The sequence below is a fragment of the Vigna unguiculata genome, chromosome 8 (genome assembly GCF_037176805.1).
Source record: "Vigna unguiculata cultivar grain cowpea cultivar isolate G323 ecotype 2 chromosome 8, ASM3717680v1, whole genome shotgun sequence".
NCBI lineage: Eukaryota > Viridiplantae > Streptophyta > Magnoliopsida > Fabales > Fabaceae > Vigna > Vigna unguiculata.
In genome coordinates this window covers 29,739,571-29,758,636 of record NC_140799.1, presented here as the reverse complement: position 1 = coordinate 29,758,636, position 19,066 = coordinate 29,739,571, and the positions used below count along the sequence as shown (strand labels likewise).

General features: G+C 37.6%; 1 protein-coding gene and 1 pseudogene across 1 annotated transcript; one reads left to right on the top strand and one right to left on the bottom strand.

Moving 5' to 3' along the window:
- Positions 1-548: 548 nt before the first annotated feature.
- LOC146884373 (uncharacterized) lies at positions 549-2,252 on the top strand (annotated as a pseudogene).
- Positions 2,253-14,548: 12,296 nt separating this feature from the next.
- Positions 14,549-18,924, bottom strand: LOC114193498 (phospho-2-dehydro-3-deoxyheptonate aldolase 1, chloroplastic-like). Its single transcript, XM_028083325.2, has 5 exons — positions 18,259-18,924; positions 17,879-18,156; positions 16,095-16,371; positions 15,746-15,991; positions 14,549-15,029 (listed from the first exon to the last, which is right to left on the bottom strand). The coding sequence occupies exons 1-5, from the start codon at positions 18,787-18,789 to the stop codon at positions 14,763-14,765; spliced, it is 1,599 nt and encodes a 532-aa protein (XP_027939126.1). The 5' UTR covers positions 18,790-18,924; the 3' UTR covers positions 14,549-14,762.
- Positions 18,925-19,066: the final 142 nt, after the last annotated feature.

The following is a 19,066-nucleotide window of genomic DNA, read 5'->3' as shown; positions in this document are numbered from 1 at the left end:
AGGCTCATTCAACTAAGGGATTAGAGTTTGAGTAGACTTGTGGGTTGACATTAGTAATTAATGGAGAAGAGTTTTATTGTTTAATATATATGAGAGTGAAGTAGGTGAAGTCTAACTCCAACAATATCAATCCATTGCATTTCTAGTCTTTACCATTTTCTAGAGTCTTCAAATATCCAAGTTCAATTTTACTTGTTTATGAAACATTTACTTTATTGCATACAAAAACCCAAATTATGAATTTATTCATTAGTTTAAATTAGTCACTAATTATGCAAATATTTAGTATACACGAGTCTCTTGGGAAACGATATCCCGGTCTTACCGGTTACTACTTGCGCGACTTGGTACACTTGCCAAAGTCTTAACAAGTTTTTGGCGCCGTTGCCGGGGACCCGTGTCTAATACTAGACTTTTTGTGATTTCTGACTTATTTAGACTTAAATTCTTTTGTGCATATTTATTGTTTTTGTTTACTTTTTTTTTACACACATTAATTTTGGGCTAACTTGTAGTTCGAGCTTGCTTTTGTTGTTGCTCTATAGTTTATGCAGGGTAGGATCCGTACAAGGAGGACTGCATCTTCAGAATCACTCCTTGTTGATCCCGAGATAGAGAAAACTGCCCGTAGAAACAATAGTGCCACAAGGAGAAGACGAGCTCAAGCACAACAAGTTGTCCATCACTCTTCTGCTTCAGACACTCTTTCATCTACTTCTCAGAATCCTGATCCTTTGCCAGAAGAAGAAATGGCAGACAATCCTCATGGTGATGGTAGAGGTCGTGAAAGACGCACTTTGGAAGATTATGCAGCGTTCACAGGCCATGTTAACTTCAACAGTATTGCTAGGCCAACTGTCAATGCCACCAACATGGAGATGAAGCCAACTCTTATTCATCTGGTGCAGAGTAATCAGTTCAATGGCCTGTCTCATGAGAATCCCTACACTCATCTGGCCACATTCTTGGAGATATGCAATACTGTGAAGATCCATCAAGTTCCTGATGAAGCCATACGCCTGAGTCTCTTCCCGTTCTCACTAGCAGGACCTGCAAAAGCTTGGTTGAATTCCTTTCCTGAAAATAGCCTCACTAACTGGGATGATGTGGTTGCAAAGTTCTTGAGCAAATATTTTCCCCAGTCCAAGGTTAACAAGGGAAAGCAGGAAATCTCGGCATTTCAACAAGATATGGATGAGTCATTGGGCCAAGCATGGGATAGATTCAAGGGACTGTTGAGGAAGACTCCCATTCATGGGTTTGATCAACCTACACAGCTCACTCTTTTCTTGGCAGGACTTAAATCCCAGTCAAAGCTTGTGTTGGATGCCTCTGCCGGTGGGAGTATCAAGTGGAAGACGCCAGAGGAAGCTTATGAGTTAATAGAGAATATGGCAGCTAATGATAATGAAGCCTATACTGAGAGAGCCCATTCTCAAAAGAAGGGTATTCTAGAGCTTCAATCTCAAGATGCTCTATTGGCTCAAAACAAGATTATGACTCAGCAGCTGGAGACCCTGATGAAGAAATTGTCACAACTTCCTCAAGAGCTTCAAAATGCCTCTGTAGCTCAACTCCAATAAGTGCAAAGTTGTGAGTTATGTGGAGGAAACCATACCAATGGGCAATGTGCTATGCCAAGCACATCTCAAGAGGAAGTTAGTTATATGGGCAATTAAGGTCGATCAGGGAACTATAATCAAGGATGGAAACCTCACCAAAACATGGGCCAAGCAGGACCTTCCAATAGGCCCCCACATCAACAAACTTACCAACATCCCTCTTTAACTGACAGAACCTCGAAGCTTGAGGACATGATGCAACAGTTCTTGCAAATGTCAATTCAAAATCAAAAGAACACTGATGCATCAATAAAAAACTTGGAGGTGCAAGTGGGGCAATTAGCCAAGCAATTGGCTGATCAACGAGGAAGTTCTTTTTCCGCCAACACCGAAGCCAACCCCAAAGAGCAATGTAAGGTCATCTTCACTCGAAGTGGAAAGGAGGTTGGGCTAGGTTCTAAAGAAAAGGTGGAGGCTAGAGAAAAGAAAAAGAATGAAGAAGCGATTCAAGAGGAAAAAGTTGATGAAGAAATTGTAGCAGAGGAGGAAGTTAATAAAAGAGAGGAAAATGAAAAAGAGAAAAAAAAAAGAGAAAGTTGTTGTGAAACCCCTTCCCTATCCTCAAAATCCTTCAAGAAAAGAGAAAGAGAGACAGTTAGCTCGGTTCAAAGATATATTCAAGCAGCTTGAGATCAAGATTCCCTTTTCTGAAGCACTGCAACAAATACCCTCTTATGCAAAGTTCATGAAGGAATTTCTTGGCAAAAAGAAGAAATACATAGAAGAGGAAACCATTGAAGTGCAAGGGAATTATAGTGCCATTATTCAGAAAAATCTTCCTCCAAAATTCAAGGATCCGGGTAGCTTCACCATCCCCTGCACCATTGGAAATCAAGATATGGGGAAAGCTCTTGTTGACGTAGGGGCTAGCATTAATCTGATGCCCCTATCTATGCTTAAAAAGATTGGTGGTCTCGAAGCCAAGCCAACAAGGATGACCTTGCAGCTAGCAGACAGCTCCGTCAAATACCCCTATGGTGTGGTGGAAGATGTGGTGGTGCAAATTGATAATCTTAAATTCCCAGTTGATTTTGTGGTGATGGAGATGGAGAAAGATGAAGGGGTACCACTCATTCTTGGGAGGCCATTCATGAAGACAGCCAAGGTTGTTATCAATGTGGATGATGGAACACTAAAATTGAAAGACCAAGATGAGGAGATGACGTTCAATGTTCTTGAAGCTGTGCAAGAACCGACTGATGAACAAACTAGTCTTAAGGGTGTCAATGAAGTCTTATCTGTGACTAGTAGACCGTGGCAAGCTTCTAAGTTGCTTGGAAATTGCTCAAATTGTTTCTCTGCAAAAGTGAAGGAAGAGAGGGAAGAGAAAGATGATGCTCTAGTTCACCACCACTCTTTGATGGGGACTAATGGACTTAGACCTGGCCAACCAATTGTGATGAGAAAGGAACATTTGAAGATTTCTCCTAGAAGATTCAAGTCAAATTGGGCAAGGCTATGGGTTATTAGAGACATCAAAGTTGATGGAAGAATTGAAATTGAAGCTCCTTATTCTAGAAGGACTAAATTGGTGACTAGTGATCAATTGAAGTTGTATAGGTGTGAGGTTGGGAAGGAGCACACCAAAAGCAACAACAAAGCTTAAGCGCCTTATCCGTCAGGCTCGTGACGTTAAACAAGCGCTTCCTGGGAGGCAACCCAGTGCTCTAAACTCATTCTAGCTTTTAAATTTCGTTTTTAAGATAGCTTTGTGATTTTATGCATGTGTGAAGTGTGTTAGCATAGATTGTTGTGTTTGAATTGATGTTTGAACTTTGTGCTAATTTTGTTGCATGCATTTGTTAATTTGTGGAAGTATAACTTAGAATGTTGTTAAGCATGTTTAGTTTTAGGACGTGATAGCATGTGCTTGTTGTTGCATTTTAGATGGAGTTCAATCGTTGTGCATCATAGAATGTGGTAGTCTAAAATTGGTTGTTTGTGAGAATAATAGTAGCATAGCTTGTGTAGTGAATTTGTGTTTTAAGTTAAGTGTGCATGTGTTAAGTGAATTGAATGTTTTGCTTGAGTGTGAATGCTTGGTTTGAAGTTGAAAAGCCTGAAAAAGTATGTGTGCAAGAGTGAAGGGTTGGTGGGAGCACAATAGAGTCAAAGCCAACCCAACCATAATCCAAAAACAAAAAAAAAAAAATCCACCCCTGCAGCTTAACCGCCTGGCGGTTCATTCCCTTCCGCCAGGCGCCATTAGATAATTCAGCCCCTGGGAGCAATCCAGAGTCCAGCCGCCTGGCGGCTTCCTAGCACCCGCCTGGTGCCACACCAGAAAAACAGCCCCAGGGTGATTTTACTGGTATACCGCCTGGCGGCTCGTGACCTACCGCCAGGCGGTACTGCTGCGCGAGCTGAATGGGCTTTTTAAGTGTGTCTTCGAGTTGGCCCAAACCCTTACCCTCATATTGCTCCCGCCAGGCGTCTATTCCCCTCTCCTCTCTCACACTTTCGCTCTGGACAAACCCTAGCCCCCATTGTCACTCTCTAATTCCCAATTCCTTTCCTAATTCTAAAATCTTAGCCCCAATTGAACCCATTCTCGTACCCTAACCACTTTCACTCACACTGCTGCCACACCCTCGCCAGGCGCCGCTCCAGCCCTACTCTCGCAGCTGCCCCTTTCCACGCACCAACCACTCTTCACTCTCATCCAACCAACACTTCTTGCAACACTCACGCTTGCATACACTCAAGTAATGTCTTCTTCTTGTGTTTTTCTCATGTTTTTAGAGTGTTTGATGTTTGTTACTTAATAATCCCGTGTTGTTTCACTAAATTAGAGTTTCTTTGCTTTGAATCTCGTTATCACTGTTGTTTTGTGTTTAAAAACTCGTGTTTGTTGTGTGGGCTGCCATTATCATGCTGTTTCTTTGCTGTTTTGTGCTGAAATTACCTAAAATCTTCGCTGTCCTGTTATGTACCGCCTGGCGGTGGCCATTTTGGCCTGTTTTACCGCCAGGCGGTGGCGCCTAGCAGTGCCACTGCTGCAAGCTGGCGCCTGGCGGTCGTTTTGGAGGGGCCAGGCGGTGGCCCCTGTTTTTGCCTCTTTCTTTGATTTTCTTGTGATTGTAGCTTGGGTTGTGAGGCACCAATGCTACAAGAGTTTTTGCATATGAATGACTTGACATTTTTTTTGCTCCAGTTTAGTCTTTAGATGCATTTAACTCTCTTTTTGATTGAATCTCTCACTCCAATGCTAACTTTAGATTGCCTCTTTGTACCAATGTTTATTTTGTAGATGGCATCCTCCTCAAATCCCAAAAGAATGAAGACCACCGTTGGCAACCCTTCGAAAGGGCAAAAGCGAAAGGAGAGAATTTACTCTCATCACTTTCTCACAAAGGATAATGAGGACCGCTTCCAAGTGGTCATGCAACGAAAGTTGGTGGCAGAGAGGAAAGTGATTCTTAAGCCCGGGGAGGTCAACGAATTTCAGCTGGAGTTGATCAGGCGTGGCTGGGAAAGGCTGGGAAGCTATCCTAGCACTTTTAGTGTAACCTTGGTGAAGGAATTTTATGCTAATGCCAAGGTTACCACCTCCGTAGCCCCCACTTTTCTCAGTTATGTGCGGGGGAAAAGGGTGCCCTTTGATGCTGACACGATCAACGAGGTCTTGGGCACCCAGCTGGCTGATGATGTGGAGTGCCAGTTTTCAGTGTTGGAAGATGAGGGCGTGGCGCCTGGAGAGCTGATCCAAGCACTCTGCTTGGCGGGTGAAGGATTTCACAGGGGTATGATTCAGAGAGGTTCCCTTCACCCCTTGGCCCGCTTCTGGTCAGCATTTGTGCACGCCAACATCTCCCCGTGCTCCCATGTGTCTGATCTTACGGAGGGACGCGCCACCATTTTATACACTATCCTGACAGGGCGGGTGATGGATGTAGGGCAGTTTATTGCAAATGAGATCCACCGGTGTGCCAACGTCGCTGGCAAGGCCGCTCTTGATCATCCCTCTCTCATCACCCATCTTTGCAGCCTGGCAGGGGTGGATATTACTGTACCCCCGTTGGAGAAAGCAACGCAGGACCTGGACTTTTCATATTTTCAGAGGTTCTGCTCAGTTGCTCCCAGACCCAGGAGGCGCCATCAGCCACAGGCAGAGCCTGAGCCAGAGCCCGAGCCCGAGGCAACACCCACCATTGACATGCGGTTGCAGGCTTTGGAGGCCAAGCTCGATCACCTTCAGCTCCTGGAACCCCAGATGCAGGCCTTATACCGGATGGGGATGGCCAATGCTGACATGCTTAGGGGCATCTCCCTAACTATTCCTGAGTTGCACACCCCATCAGCTGAGGAATTTGCTGCCACTGTTGCTTGGCCTGGGGCCCAGGCCACTACTACTGGAGGAGGTGGAGCCTCAGCTGTTGCAGAGGATGAGGAGGAGGAGCTAGACGAAGAGGGCGAGGATGACGCCTGAGCATTTGGAGAGAGTGATTCACATTTTGTAGGACTTGTTTTGTTGATAGTCCTGATTTATTTTATGCTTTTAGTTTCAGTCTTAACTTTCTTTTGATAGTATTGATCTCTTTAGCATAGTGTAGAACTTTGTAACTTGGTTGTGGTGAACTAATCTTTTGCATTGAATTACTACTTTTCATGATCATCTTTTGTGCTTGTTATGAAATGATGTTGAATTAGCTTGTGAGCATGAGCTTGTGGTTGTTCTCATTTTGATATTGTGATGCTTGAGTTTAATTGTGATCAATGATTTTGGCATATGTTGACAATTGTGGAACCCAAATACCCTGTGAGAGGTTGTGCCCCAGAGTTGATTTGTGTGAATGCTATCACTGTGAACTCATAATTGACTTTGCTTGAGTTCAATTGCTATTCATTTACTTGCATGTTACAGGTGATCAAGGCCATCTTTCTTTTTCTTTACATAATTGAGCCAATCCTTTTTAAGTTGATTTCTTGTGCAAATCCTTTGAGTCTTATTTGAGCCTTAAAGATAATATGTGCCATTCCTTGAACCTTGAGCATAGTGAAGATTTTGACTACCTTAATTTGAGCTTGAGAGAGCAAATGATTGTTAGTCATGAGTATGGTTCAAGTTTGGGGGAATTAATGCTAATACAAGGGAGCATGGGAAAATTTGTAAAGTTTTTGGTTCAATTCTAAAAAAAAAAAAAAAAAAAAAAAAAGAAAAGAAAAGAAAAGAAAATTGGTGCAAGCAAGTTGGGAATTGGTTTCATTGGTTCAATAGAGAAGGGAGAAAAATACTTTCATGATTTGATTAGTTGCTCTCTTAGCTCAAGGTACTTTTGTTATCCTGAAAAACCAAATTTCCTTCTTAGCCTAGCCACGATACAAGCCATAAAAGACCTTGTGATGATAGCATGCTTGTGAAAGTCTTAGACATTTTGAACAAAAAGCAAAGTTAAATTGTGTGACATTGTGATGGTAGAGAGAATGTTGTTTATATCCATACACTAGTGGGCTTGAGTGAAACACTTGTTCTTGTGAGAAGTGGTTCCCATTGATCAAGGAAACATTTTGCCATGATTGTTGATCCCTTATAAACTCTTGCATGCACTTGTGATATTTTTGTTTTGTGAACACCATAGCTTTAGTTTGCCTTGCTAATGAAACACATGTACTACACAATCTTTCAAATAAGAGCAAGCACAATTGGCATATGTTTTCTTGATTTGCTAGATCATTGCAATTGTGTTGTTTATCTAGGCCAAGTTACCTTTTTGCTTGAGGACAAGCAAGGTTTTAAGTTTGGGGGAGTTGATAATGTTAATTTTTACCATTATCCAAGCTATATTTCATTAGCAAAATCATCTCTTCCAAAGCTTTTAACCTACTTAATTCTCAATTTTACCTTACTTTTGTAAATAAATACATTTTTGGTTACATTTATCTAAATATACCACTAATCCCCATTTTTTTGTGTCCTTTTTGTAGATGGGAAGCTTTGTCCAAAAATCCAGATTAATGAGTGACCCGAAATAGCAAGGAGAAGAAGGAAAATGTCAACAGGAAGCACCTGGCGACACGAAGCAAGCGCCAGGCGGAACAGACCGCCAGTCAAGCGCCAACCAAGCGCCAGACAGGCGCCTCTGTTACGAACCGCCTGGCGGTAACTGGACACCGCCGGGCGGTAGCGGCAAGATTTGTCCCCTGTTTGGTGGCTTGCGCCTGCCGGTGAGACCCTTCCGCCAGGCGCGCTTTTTCGCTGATGTGTCAAGTGACCCCTTTTTCTTCTGTTTTCGCAGAGGGAATCTCATCTTGGACATTTTGGAGCTCGAGCAACGCGATTTGGAGAGCTTGGAGGAGTGCTAGGGCTTGTGGGAACAGCTCCATCTTCCTCTTTGTATCTCTTTCTCTTCCATTTTCCATTTTGTAAGCTTGAGCTCTCCATGACAATGGAGAGCTAAACCCATTTTTGTTGGGGTTAGATGTAGCCACTGAACTTTCATGTATTTTCGAATGGTTTGAATATATATATGCTTCTTCCATTGCTTTCTAGTATCTTTGTTTATGCATTTAAAGCTTGCTTTGTTTTACCCATTCATTGCATGATATTTGGGTCATTAGGTATTGGAAAATATCTCTTGAAACCTTGAATTGGAACAAGATACCTAATGGAACTTGTATCTAGGAATGGAACTTGACCCATTAGTTGTCTTAAACCCTAATTTGTAAAGCGGGTTTGTTTATTTAGGGATTCAAGGAATTGACTCTAAATAAGGGAACCTAGGCTCATTCAACTAAGGGATTAGAGTTTGAGTAGACTTGTGGGTTGACATTAGTAATTAATGGAGAAGAGTTTTATTGTTTAATATATATGAGAGTGAAGTAGGTGAAGTCTAACTCCAACAATATCAATCCATTGCATTTCTAGTCTTTACCATTTTCTAAAGTCTTCAAATATCCAAGTTCAATTTTACTTGTTTATGAAACATTTACTTTATTGCATACAAAAACCCAAATTATGAATTTATTCATTAGTTTAAATTAGTCACTAATTACGCAAATATTTAGTATACACGAGTCTCTTGGGAAACGATATCCCGGTCTTACTGGTTACTACTTGCGCGACTTGGTACACTTGCCAAAGTCTTAACAGATATCAGTCCTGCACATTAGCTTTGTTTTAGGGTTTCTCCAATGGAAAGTTGAGACTAAAAGAGGAACTTGCAATCACTATAATAGTTGAACAGAAAGTAGAAGAGAGGTCTTTCAAACTGGCTGATATTAGAGCAGTTAAAGTTCATGGCGAGTTGAAGACCTAACCAGACAACTAGAAAAATCAAATAAATGTGAAAGAAATATTCATAAAGTGAGATACATAGGTTGACCATGGCACGTTTTCAAATTACCTATCGCAATGTAATAAACACTAGACTTGGAAATGTCAAAAAGAAGCTACCAGAAATGCCAATCTTCATTTAATTAACTAAAATGTATATTTACATTATTTTACATTAACATACTTTATCTATGATTTCTTGGTTTATATATGTATTAATATATACAATTTGAATCTTAGAGATGTTATCTTAGATATGTATATTGTGTAAATTATTCACTTTAAAATGCTTAATTTTATAATTTACCCTTTCATATATCAAATCAATTATTAGTTTTTTGTTATTGTACGATTTTATCTTTTTTACTAGGTTTTATAACATATTGACCTTATGTAATACGAATTAAAAGGTTGTCCTCAAATATTAAGAAGAATGAATGATGATCAACTATTCATGAACTACCATCCTCGTAATTGTATGTTGTAATATGCCATTGTTTCCGATTACTAAAATCTATAACTAACACAAACTATGTAATTTAAAAATAAAACTTCATTCCTATTTTATTGAAAATCTGAATAAAAAAATTAAACATTGTTTTGCAAATAAACTTTATTGAAAAGAAAAAACATAAGACTACAAGATTATCCCAAATATATCTCAATATTGGCTCCTCTTCCTAATGTTGTGCATTTTTCTCAACACTTGTACTATCATCTACTCTTGTATAAAGTACGATTATCGTAGATGAAAACCATAACCACAAACAAGTGGGTGAGCAAACGTAAATTGTAGTAATAGTTTTCATCACATTATAAGTTTAATTATGTTTTTCAATAAAAAAAAATAGAAAATCAAACAACATATCATATCAGCATTACAACCACAAGTGATCTCAGCACAAGGAAACTGAGTTGTAACTCTTGAACGTAGCTTACCAATGTTGGTCTCACTTTGTCGCATTACTCTTCTCGAGAGTCCTAACGAAGTCCACCCCCGATACAACTATCCAGAGTTACCCTTCACCACCTTTCGTTGAGTCACCACACACACAAACATAAAACATATCAACAATCATCTCCTACCCATACAGGGTTTCTCACACAACATTAATACAATACCAAAACTCATTTACTAATAAGATATAAAAACAAGTTTAAACATGTTAAAATAGTTAAAACAATTAAAACATTCAAAACAGTTAGCTCCTCCTACCACTTACTTCTTCCTTTTTTTCCCATACAGCTCAAACTTTAAAATCTTCTCCCTTGACTTAATACCGTTTTTTTAAAACTCTCCCACTAAACCTTGTCCTCTCATATATTTATAAGTCAAATTTTTCTAAGGGAAATACATTGTCTTATTATCACTTATTATTATAACACAATGCATACTTAGTTTAGTGCAATTTACTAGTTATGCAATTGTTCAGTACATGCATGAGGCTCAACACGGGTAGGCTTATGGCTTAACATAGCTTAGCGAGCTCTCACCCTAGATACCTTGTAGCCTGTATTGCTAATACTGGCTACGAGGGTAGGATTTCACATTTATGGTCAATTAATAGGTCCTTTTTTACCTTATTTTTCATCTAACATTGCCTATGCATGGCATGGAACTTTCATAACCTGTTAGATCAACCACAACTGAGATGGAAGCCTTGAGTCTAAAAAGCTCATAAACTCGTTTTTTTTAGTGATTTGCTTACACTCGCTTTAAGGAATTTTCTACCAAACAAAAACTCTTTAATTTGATATATAAGACAAAGTTCATGTTTTCTCTTTTACATTATAGAAGGTCAAAGAAGAAGAGAACACGAAGAATTCTTTGTATAATAATATAAAAGAATATATCATAATATATAACCATATCTCAAAATATCTTTTAATTTGTAACAATATCTAATAATATTTTTTTTAACCGAATAATTATTCATTAAATCTTATTTGTTAGAAAATGTTTTTTTAAAATTATAATTACGTTTTATCTTTTACTTAAAATGCTTAACCATATTTATTTATTTTTCTAATTATTAAAATTTTTAAGATATCGCTTATATCACCAAGAAGACAAAAAAAATGAAAGTTTTTCTAATATGAATTTAACAAAAATATCAATATAATTATGAAAAACATTAATACCTTACATGACATATACCCATACAAAAATGCCATGAAATATTATCATTTAAATAAACAATACACACTAATTTATTAAATGAAATATAAAAAATAATTAGAAAATTCTAAAAGTTGTAACTATGATTCCTATGTACTTTAAAAATAATATTTAAAATTGATTTTTTAATCAAACTTTTAATTATAGTTTTAAAATGTGTTATTAAATTTTATATTAGAGTTGTCAAAATGAGCCACCCAGTTCGATCCGACCCACCATTAGTTAATCACTTAGTGAGCCAACCCAACTCGGCTTACTTATTAACGAGCTAAAAATTCAAACTCGACTGACCCATATGGGTTGGTAGGTTAAACAGGTTAGCTTACTGGCTCACTTAATTAAAAAATAAATAAATACAATTGTTTTTTCTTTAGTCACAAAAAAAAATTATAATTGTGATTAAAATCAAAATAAACTTCAATACAATCTAAATATAATCCAAAATAATGTTCAACCCCAAATACAAACCAAAATCACAACAATATTAGGTTTGCATTTGCCAATCCAATATGTTGGCTAAAAAAAACTATCCAACTCAAACCAAATACAAAGGAAAAAAATATGTGTGATCCTTTATATGCGAGTGGGTTGGTGAGCCAACCTGGCTCACCACAGGTTCAACCCGAGTTAACCGAGTTTCGTGGTGAGCCAAGTTCTTGGTCAATCGAGTCAAAAAGTAACCTGTATTGAAATTTGTAAAGAAATTTCAACCCATAGTGGGTCAGTTGGTCCATGGGTTCTGACACACTTAAAATCTCTATTCTATACTATACACAAGTAAATTTTATACCATGTACAGTTAAGTTTTATAAAATTATACCTATAATTAATTGTACATAAAATTTAGAATTATTAAATGTACAATTAATAATTATAATACAAAAACATATATTAATTATATATTAATTGTACATATGATAAATTTTTAACATACAATTAATTTTGCAATTAATATATACATAATATTCCTAAGATTAATATGCAATTAATATATCAGTATATATATTTAATGTACATTAATATATCAACTATATACATTAATATATAATTAATAATAAGATACATAAAAATTGTACATTAATATTTACATTTTATTTATATAATTAAAAAAATAATAATAATAAAATAAATAATAATAATAATAATGGCAATATGTAAAATAAATTATAAAAATAATTTGTTATTAATATTATAAATATAATTCCATTTTTTTTTACTTTAATAAATTAAGGGTTAAATAAATTTTTGATCTCTTTACCTCTTAGTAAAAATTAGAATTAGTTCTTTTTGGAAATCTTGGACCAATTTAGTCTCCCATATGTACAAATATGTAGATTTAATCCTTTTAACCAAACATTTTGTTAAGTTTATTTTACACGTTAAACACATTTCTCAGCTAATATTGAACCAAAAATGTGTCAAACGGTATAAACAACTCAAATACTATCATGAAACACGTTTGAAACTTCAAATAAACTTAACAAAATTTAGTTTAAAATATTAAATCTATACATTTCTAAAGTTTGTGAACTAAATTAGATCAAAGTTTCATAAAGAGACTAATTTCAATTTTTATCCAAAATTAAAGAATCATAAATATATTTAATCCATAAATTAATATATATAAAAAATTAGACTTTCAAACTAGTGTCTTAATAAAAGGTTTGAGCCACAACATGGTCATATTATGATCATTTCTTCCTCCATCATACATTTTTCCTAGCACCCTCTCAAAATTGTGAAATGATTTACACCTTTATCTTTTTCTCTTCATCTCCTTCTTCGTCCATGCCTTCCTTCTCTCATGCCTTCTTCCCATGTCCTTTTCACTACTCTTCATCTTTTCCTTTCTATTGAAAATAATTTTATTTTATATAATATGGAATGCATTTATGTATTCAGGATTGTGTATTCTTAAACATCTCCGGATATGTATTCAAAATGTAAATTCTAAAATAAAGGGTAAAATTTGAATTTTCAAGTGAATGTAGTGCAAGATAAAATTATAAAGGTATAGAAGAAAGAAACACACATGGCAAAGATAAAATTATAAAGCTACAGAAGAAAGAAACACACATGGCAAGTTGAGATGTAATCCATAATATAAAAAGGGTTAAATATGTTTTTTGTCCCTTAACTTTCAGTGAATTTTGAAATTAGTCCATTTCGAAACTTTAAACCAATTTAGTCCTTCATCTTTCGAAATATGTGAATTTAGTCCTTTTAATCAAATTTTATTAAGTTTATTTGACATTTCAAATATGTTTCATAATGGTATTCGACTTAACATTATATATTCAGAATTATAATTTAAAGTAAATTTGTATTCAAAATTTATTTTTTATTTTATATTTCAAAGTATTTCTGCATGGACAATATTAAGTTATTATGAGGCTCAAACCTTATCACAGTCTTGGGATTTCTTGGATGGATATTCCACGATCTTGTCTGTTAAGTCTTCGTTATCGGTTGCTCTGTACATGCTATGGGACGACAGGGTGTATCTATAGAAAAGAGCTCTACAAGTCAACAAGTCAATGAAAGCTCTCAAAGTCAAGACTCAGATTAGGGTGCTAATGAATTACATATCTTTAATTATCTGGGTCCACCTATATTTATAAAGGTTTTAATTATCCTTATAGCATATTACTCGTTAATTGTGGGCCCAAGATTTGAGTTTTCATTACGTTTAACTGGGTTTAGCTAAACTTAATTGGGTTTAATCAAGCTTAATTGGGTCTATGTTTCAGACCCAATTACCTTTAGACATACCTTGCTTAGTTCTGTTTTTGCCTAAGTTAGAGGAGGTTCGTCAACATACCAACATGTTATATTTTCTTTCGCTATCTAGTTACTTGTCATCTGGACATCCATATCCTCTTTCAGTTACTTGTCATCCGCTGGACATCCATATTCTCTTTCCTTCCACTAATGGTTCTGGGTGGTTAACCATTTTTGTCACTATGTAGGCGTCCTTAACTGTATGCAAAATCTATAGTTGGCGTCCTCCTATTCTTTTAACGATCTGGGTAGTATCAACTTTCTTGGTCTTCTGAATATTCATTTCTATTATACCACTATGTTCGATTGTACTATTGTTTATTGACTGGCGGCATGTCTGACTCCTATAGTACACAAAGTATTATAATCTAGAATATAACAATTTGTATTTTAAATTGTCCCAAATACAATAATTTACAAGGGGTGCAGGTTAAAATTATGTAAACACGGGAAGAAATGGCCCATGCTGGGTAATGGACACTTCCCAAATCAGCCTAGTTGGGCAAATGTTGGTAAGGCCACATCCATTAAAACTTTAGAGCCCACATATCAACTCATTATGTCAAGTTTGCAAATGGTAGCTAATATAACTTTCAAAATCAATATAATTATTCGAGAAAACTTTATTATTCTATCGCATTCCCGTGTGAAGTAATCCAAGGGGAAGGACCAAAAAGATGAGTGAGGATAAACTTGAATAGGGAACATAATCGAAACGTTTTCGTTTCATATTATTAAGAGAAGTAATCTTGTCCTTGGCAGTTCAAACTCATTACTAGGTAATAATAGTATACACATACGAACACAACACAAGAAATCCACATGCAGCATAAAAGTGACGTTAATAAATATGTAGGGGAAAAAAAGAACGAAGATATTTTCCTCTGGTTGGATTTCGGAGGCGCTTTTACAGTCCTAGAGGGGAACTTGCTTGCTCCGATCTCATCCTGCTCTTTCTCAAACGCTCAGCGATGATGAAAGCAAGCTCAAGCGATTGTGAAGCATTGAGCCTTGGGTCACAGTGTGTGTGGTAACGTGAGCTCAAATCATCAAATGTAACTGTTCTTGATCCACCAATGCACTCAGTCACATTTTGACCCGTCATCTCTAGATGAACCCCTCCTGCGTGGCTTCCTTCTTGCTCGTGCACATCGAAGAATGCTCTCACTTCAGCCTGATCAAAAACAGTCAGAAACATCATCAGTTTCTTTTCTCACTACTTTATTCTATCCCTAAACTTTATTGCTTTGGAGGTAGTCACATTGATTTAGAAGGTATCCAAATACACTAAAAAAGTGACTTGGTGATATCATGTTTCTATCGACTGGTCTACAAGAATGAAAACAATAACACCCACATGGACCCCAAGGTCCACTCCCACCTAATGATATAGAAATATAACCAATTCCACAATGATATTTCGAAATGAAAATGACCTCACTACAACACTGTTTCACCAACTTTTAAAAGTAGCCCTTTTTTGACCTACCACTTCTTCTAAGTATTACAGACTTCGGGTTTGGTATAGCCCACCATACACGACCTCACTTCAGATGCCAGTATATTCTGTTCACATCCTTCCTTTTTTAATTTTGTTTTTCAGGTCATATTTTTGTCTTTCTCTTACTAGCATGAGATGTTAGTATGTATCATTTTGTAAAAGCATACATCTTTTTCAATGTTTTCCTTCTTTTAAACAGAAGTTTTTAAGGGGTTTTGATTTATCAAAAAATTATGACTAGCACAAGGTGAAAAAAACGATTTTATTTTCTTCCGAGGAAGAGGACAAAAACTTCAACTTCATTTTAGTCCTAACATGTACGCATATTTGAAGCTACTCGACAGCCACCTATAAGCAATTAAAAGTTAGAAAGAGACGCGAGAGTATACCCTGATGGAATCGAAGGGGCGAGTTTTAAGACCACAGGGAGCCTTAATGGTGTTTCCGTGCATAGGATCACTGACCCAAGTGACAATTTGTCCTGCCCTGCGCACTGCCCTGATGAGATGTGGAAGCTTCACCCTCATATTTTCAGCTCCCATCCTAGTGATCACAGTTATTCTCCCTGGTTTGTTTTGGGGATTCAAGATCTCAATGAGTTTCACAAGCTCATTTGGATCCATCTTATCACTTACCTGCCAATAGATAAAAAATAAAGCCACTTAAATCACTATAAATGCAAATCAAAGAAACACTAGACATCAGAATGAAACTGAGTTAAATTGATCAGGGTCAAACCTTAATTCCCAAGGGGTTAGCAACTCCTCTTAGAAACTCAACATGAGCACCATCGAGCTGTCTGGTTCGTTCTCCAACCCAAAGCATATGGGCTGAGCAATCATAGTAGAGACCAGAAGTTGAATCCAACCTAGTGAGGGATTGTTCATATGGCAACAATAAGCACTCATGAGATGTCCAGAATTCGGTTGTTTTCATGATTGGATGATCCACTGTGAGCCCAGCAGCAGCCATGAATCCAAGGGCCTCATCAACTCGGTTAGCAAGCTCACGGTACCTGCCATACCAAGAACAAAAATAATCTACGTCAAGCCACACTACCATTAAAAACAACATAATATACCTTGTAAAAAAAATTGTAAACAAGTACATTCCTCTTATAAACTGTTATCTTGAGAGTAGTAAAAGAACAATTGTTTGTTTCACTGTATGCCATTTCATTACAGCATTCTTATCTTCTGGTTTAGATAATAAAACAGAAGTGAAAACACCAAACACGCTTTAAACATTTTTTCCTAAACTAGGAAAGTGTCAAAAAAGTATAACCATCATGGGTGCTGAAATAAAATGGGAGTGAAAGACATCAGGGACGGTCCTTCGGTGAAAAATTACCGATTTTAAAAAAGTGGAATGATATGGCATATGATATCTATCCGAGTTAAATACTACAAAATTCGGAAATCCATACACTCCCCCTTCTTTAATATACCGTCCAATTTGGCTCGGTAGTATGCATGCCAACCAACAAAACTACACAAATATGCATGGATATAAATTTTGGAAAGATTTCATTTTGCCCAGCAATCTATGGCATTTATCACTTAGATAATTCCTACAAAATTAGGAAATACATACACTCTCGATTCTTTAATGCATCATCAATTGTAGCTACATACACGCGCATTCACATCAACTACACAAATACGGATACAGTCTAATAATTTTGGAAAAATATTTGTTTTTTTTTTCTTTACTTTTGCTATACAATTCTTGTGAAATGTCAAATCACTTAGCAAAAGAAAGAAGAAAGCAAAAGTTGGCTGTCTTTTTAATGGGTGTGTGTGGAGGTATGTATAAAAGAAAAGAAAAGAAAAAAAACACTAATTTCCTAGACTGTAGTGGAGACAACTTCAAACGAGATTCGCATATCCTGCTAGATATCACATCTCACTAATACAGGTAAATAGGGTTGCCAATGAAAAGTCTCCAAAGTCAATCCCTTACGTCAAATAAGTGAAATGAATTCCATTAAACAATCATCAGATACCACTGTTTAAGAGGAACTTGTGAAACTCGTGCCGATTTAAAATAAACTTTAGCCTAATTGCGAAACGGAGAGTTAGCTTTTCGGAGAGAAACAAAACAACCAAATACCCTCCACCACACATGCATCCCCCCACTTATCACAAATATCAAACAACTGTTTACCTTATCTCCTCCAAAAAAAAAAAGATTAAAAACAAGCATTTGCTTTTTGTTTCTAAATAATTAAATTAGTTTTCACCCAATTTTACAAAGGAACCAGAGTAAAAACTTTGCCTGATCAATCAAACAAAAATAAATATATATATCATTAAAGTCAACTATGACCCCATATACCAAGTACCCTTCATAGAACCTAAACAAGCAAAAGAAAGAAGCACAATTAGATTTCTTTCCTTTACCGATAACAAACCAACCTAGATTTCATGTAAATCATGGAACCCTTTATCAGGAAGGATTGTTCAAGTGCAAAGAAAAAGTAAAAATTGCAAATTGCAAATTGCAAATAAATAAATAAATACCTATCTCCCTGTTCACTGTGCTCGGTGAAGTCCAAATTCCACTGAGTAACCCTCTGCATAGCGGCATAACCTCCAGTGGCGAAAGCTCTGAGAAGATTAAGCGTAGCTGCAGCTTGACAATAAGCCCTGATCATCCTCTGCGGATCCGGAATCCTTGACTTCTCATCAAACGCATCTCCGTTAATATTATCTCCTCTGTAACTCGGAAGCTTCACGCCGTTCTTCTCCTCAAACGAATCCGATCTCGGCTTCGCAAACTGCCCAGCCATTCTCCCCACCTAAACAAACAACAACGCCATTCAAATTCACACTCACACCATCATTTCAATTCACAGCAGAATATTCTACCGAACAAGATTGTCTCGGTTCGAATTTTTTACCTTGATGACGGGCATTTGGCCGCCGAACATCATGACGACGCTCATCTGGAGGAGGATTCGGAAGGTGTCACGGATGTTGTTGGCATTGAACTCCTTGAAGCTTTCGGCGCAGTCACCGCCTTGGAGTAGGAAGGCATTTCCGAGAGCAGCTTCGCCCAGGCGCTCCTCCAGCGTCCGTGCCTCGCCGGCGAAGACGATTGGCGGAAACGCCTCGAGCGTGTGGAGAACGGACTCCAGATCCTCCTTGCTCGGGTACTCGGGCAGCTGCAGGGCCTTCTTCGCCTTCCAGCTGTCCACAGCCCATTTTCCGGCCCGGGACGGGGCCGGGGCAGGCGGGGACTGGGGCTTGGGCTTGTCGGAGACCACGGGGTTTTTGGCGGGCTCAGCCGCGTGGACGGCAAAGATGGAAGGAGATGGGCCGGGCCTGGGCTTGAGGGCAGGCCTGATGTTGGTGGATGGAAGGAGAGGGTTGGATTGGGGGATGAGAGATTTGGTGGGAATGAGAGAGTTGGAAGTTGAGGAGATTGCCATTGTTACTGTGAAGAGAGAGAAAGAGAGAAGAGAATGGCAATGATGTTGTAGAAATGGTGTTTGGTTTTTGGGTGTGAGGAGTCTCTCACACAGGTTTTGTGGGTGTTGAAGAGGGTGTGGGGAGTTTGGTGAGGGTTTTATAAGGAGACGATTCAGGCTGGGTTGTTGCGGTGTGTGTGTGTCTGGTAGAGACGGAATGGTGGTAGTTGGGAGAAGGGTGGTTTAGTAATTTCAGCGATGGTTGGGTGTGCTAGTTGGCAATGAGGTCAAATATTTT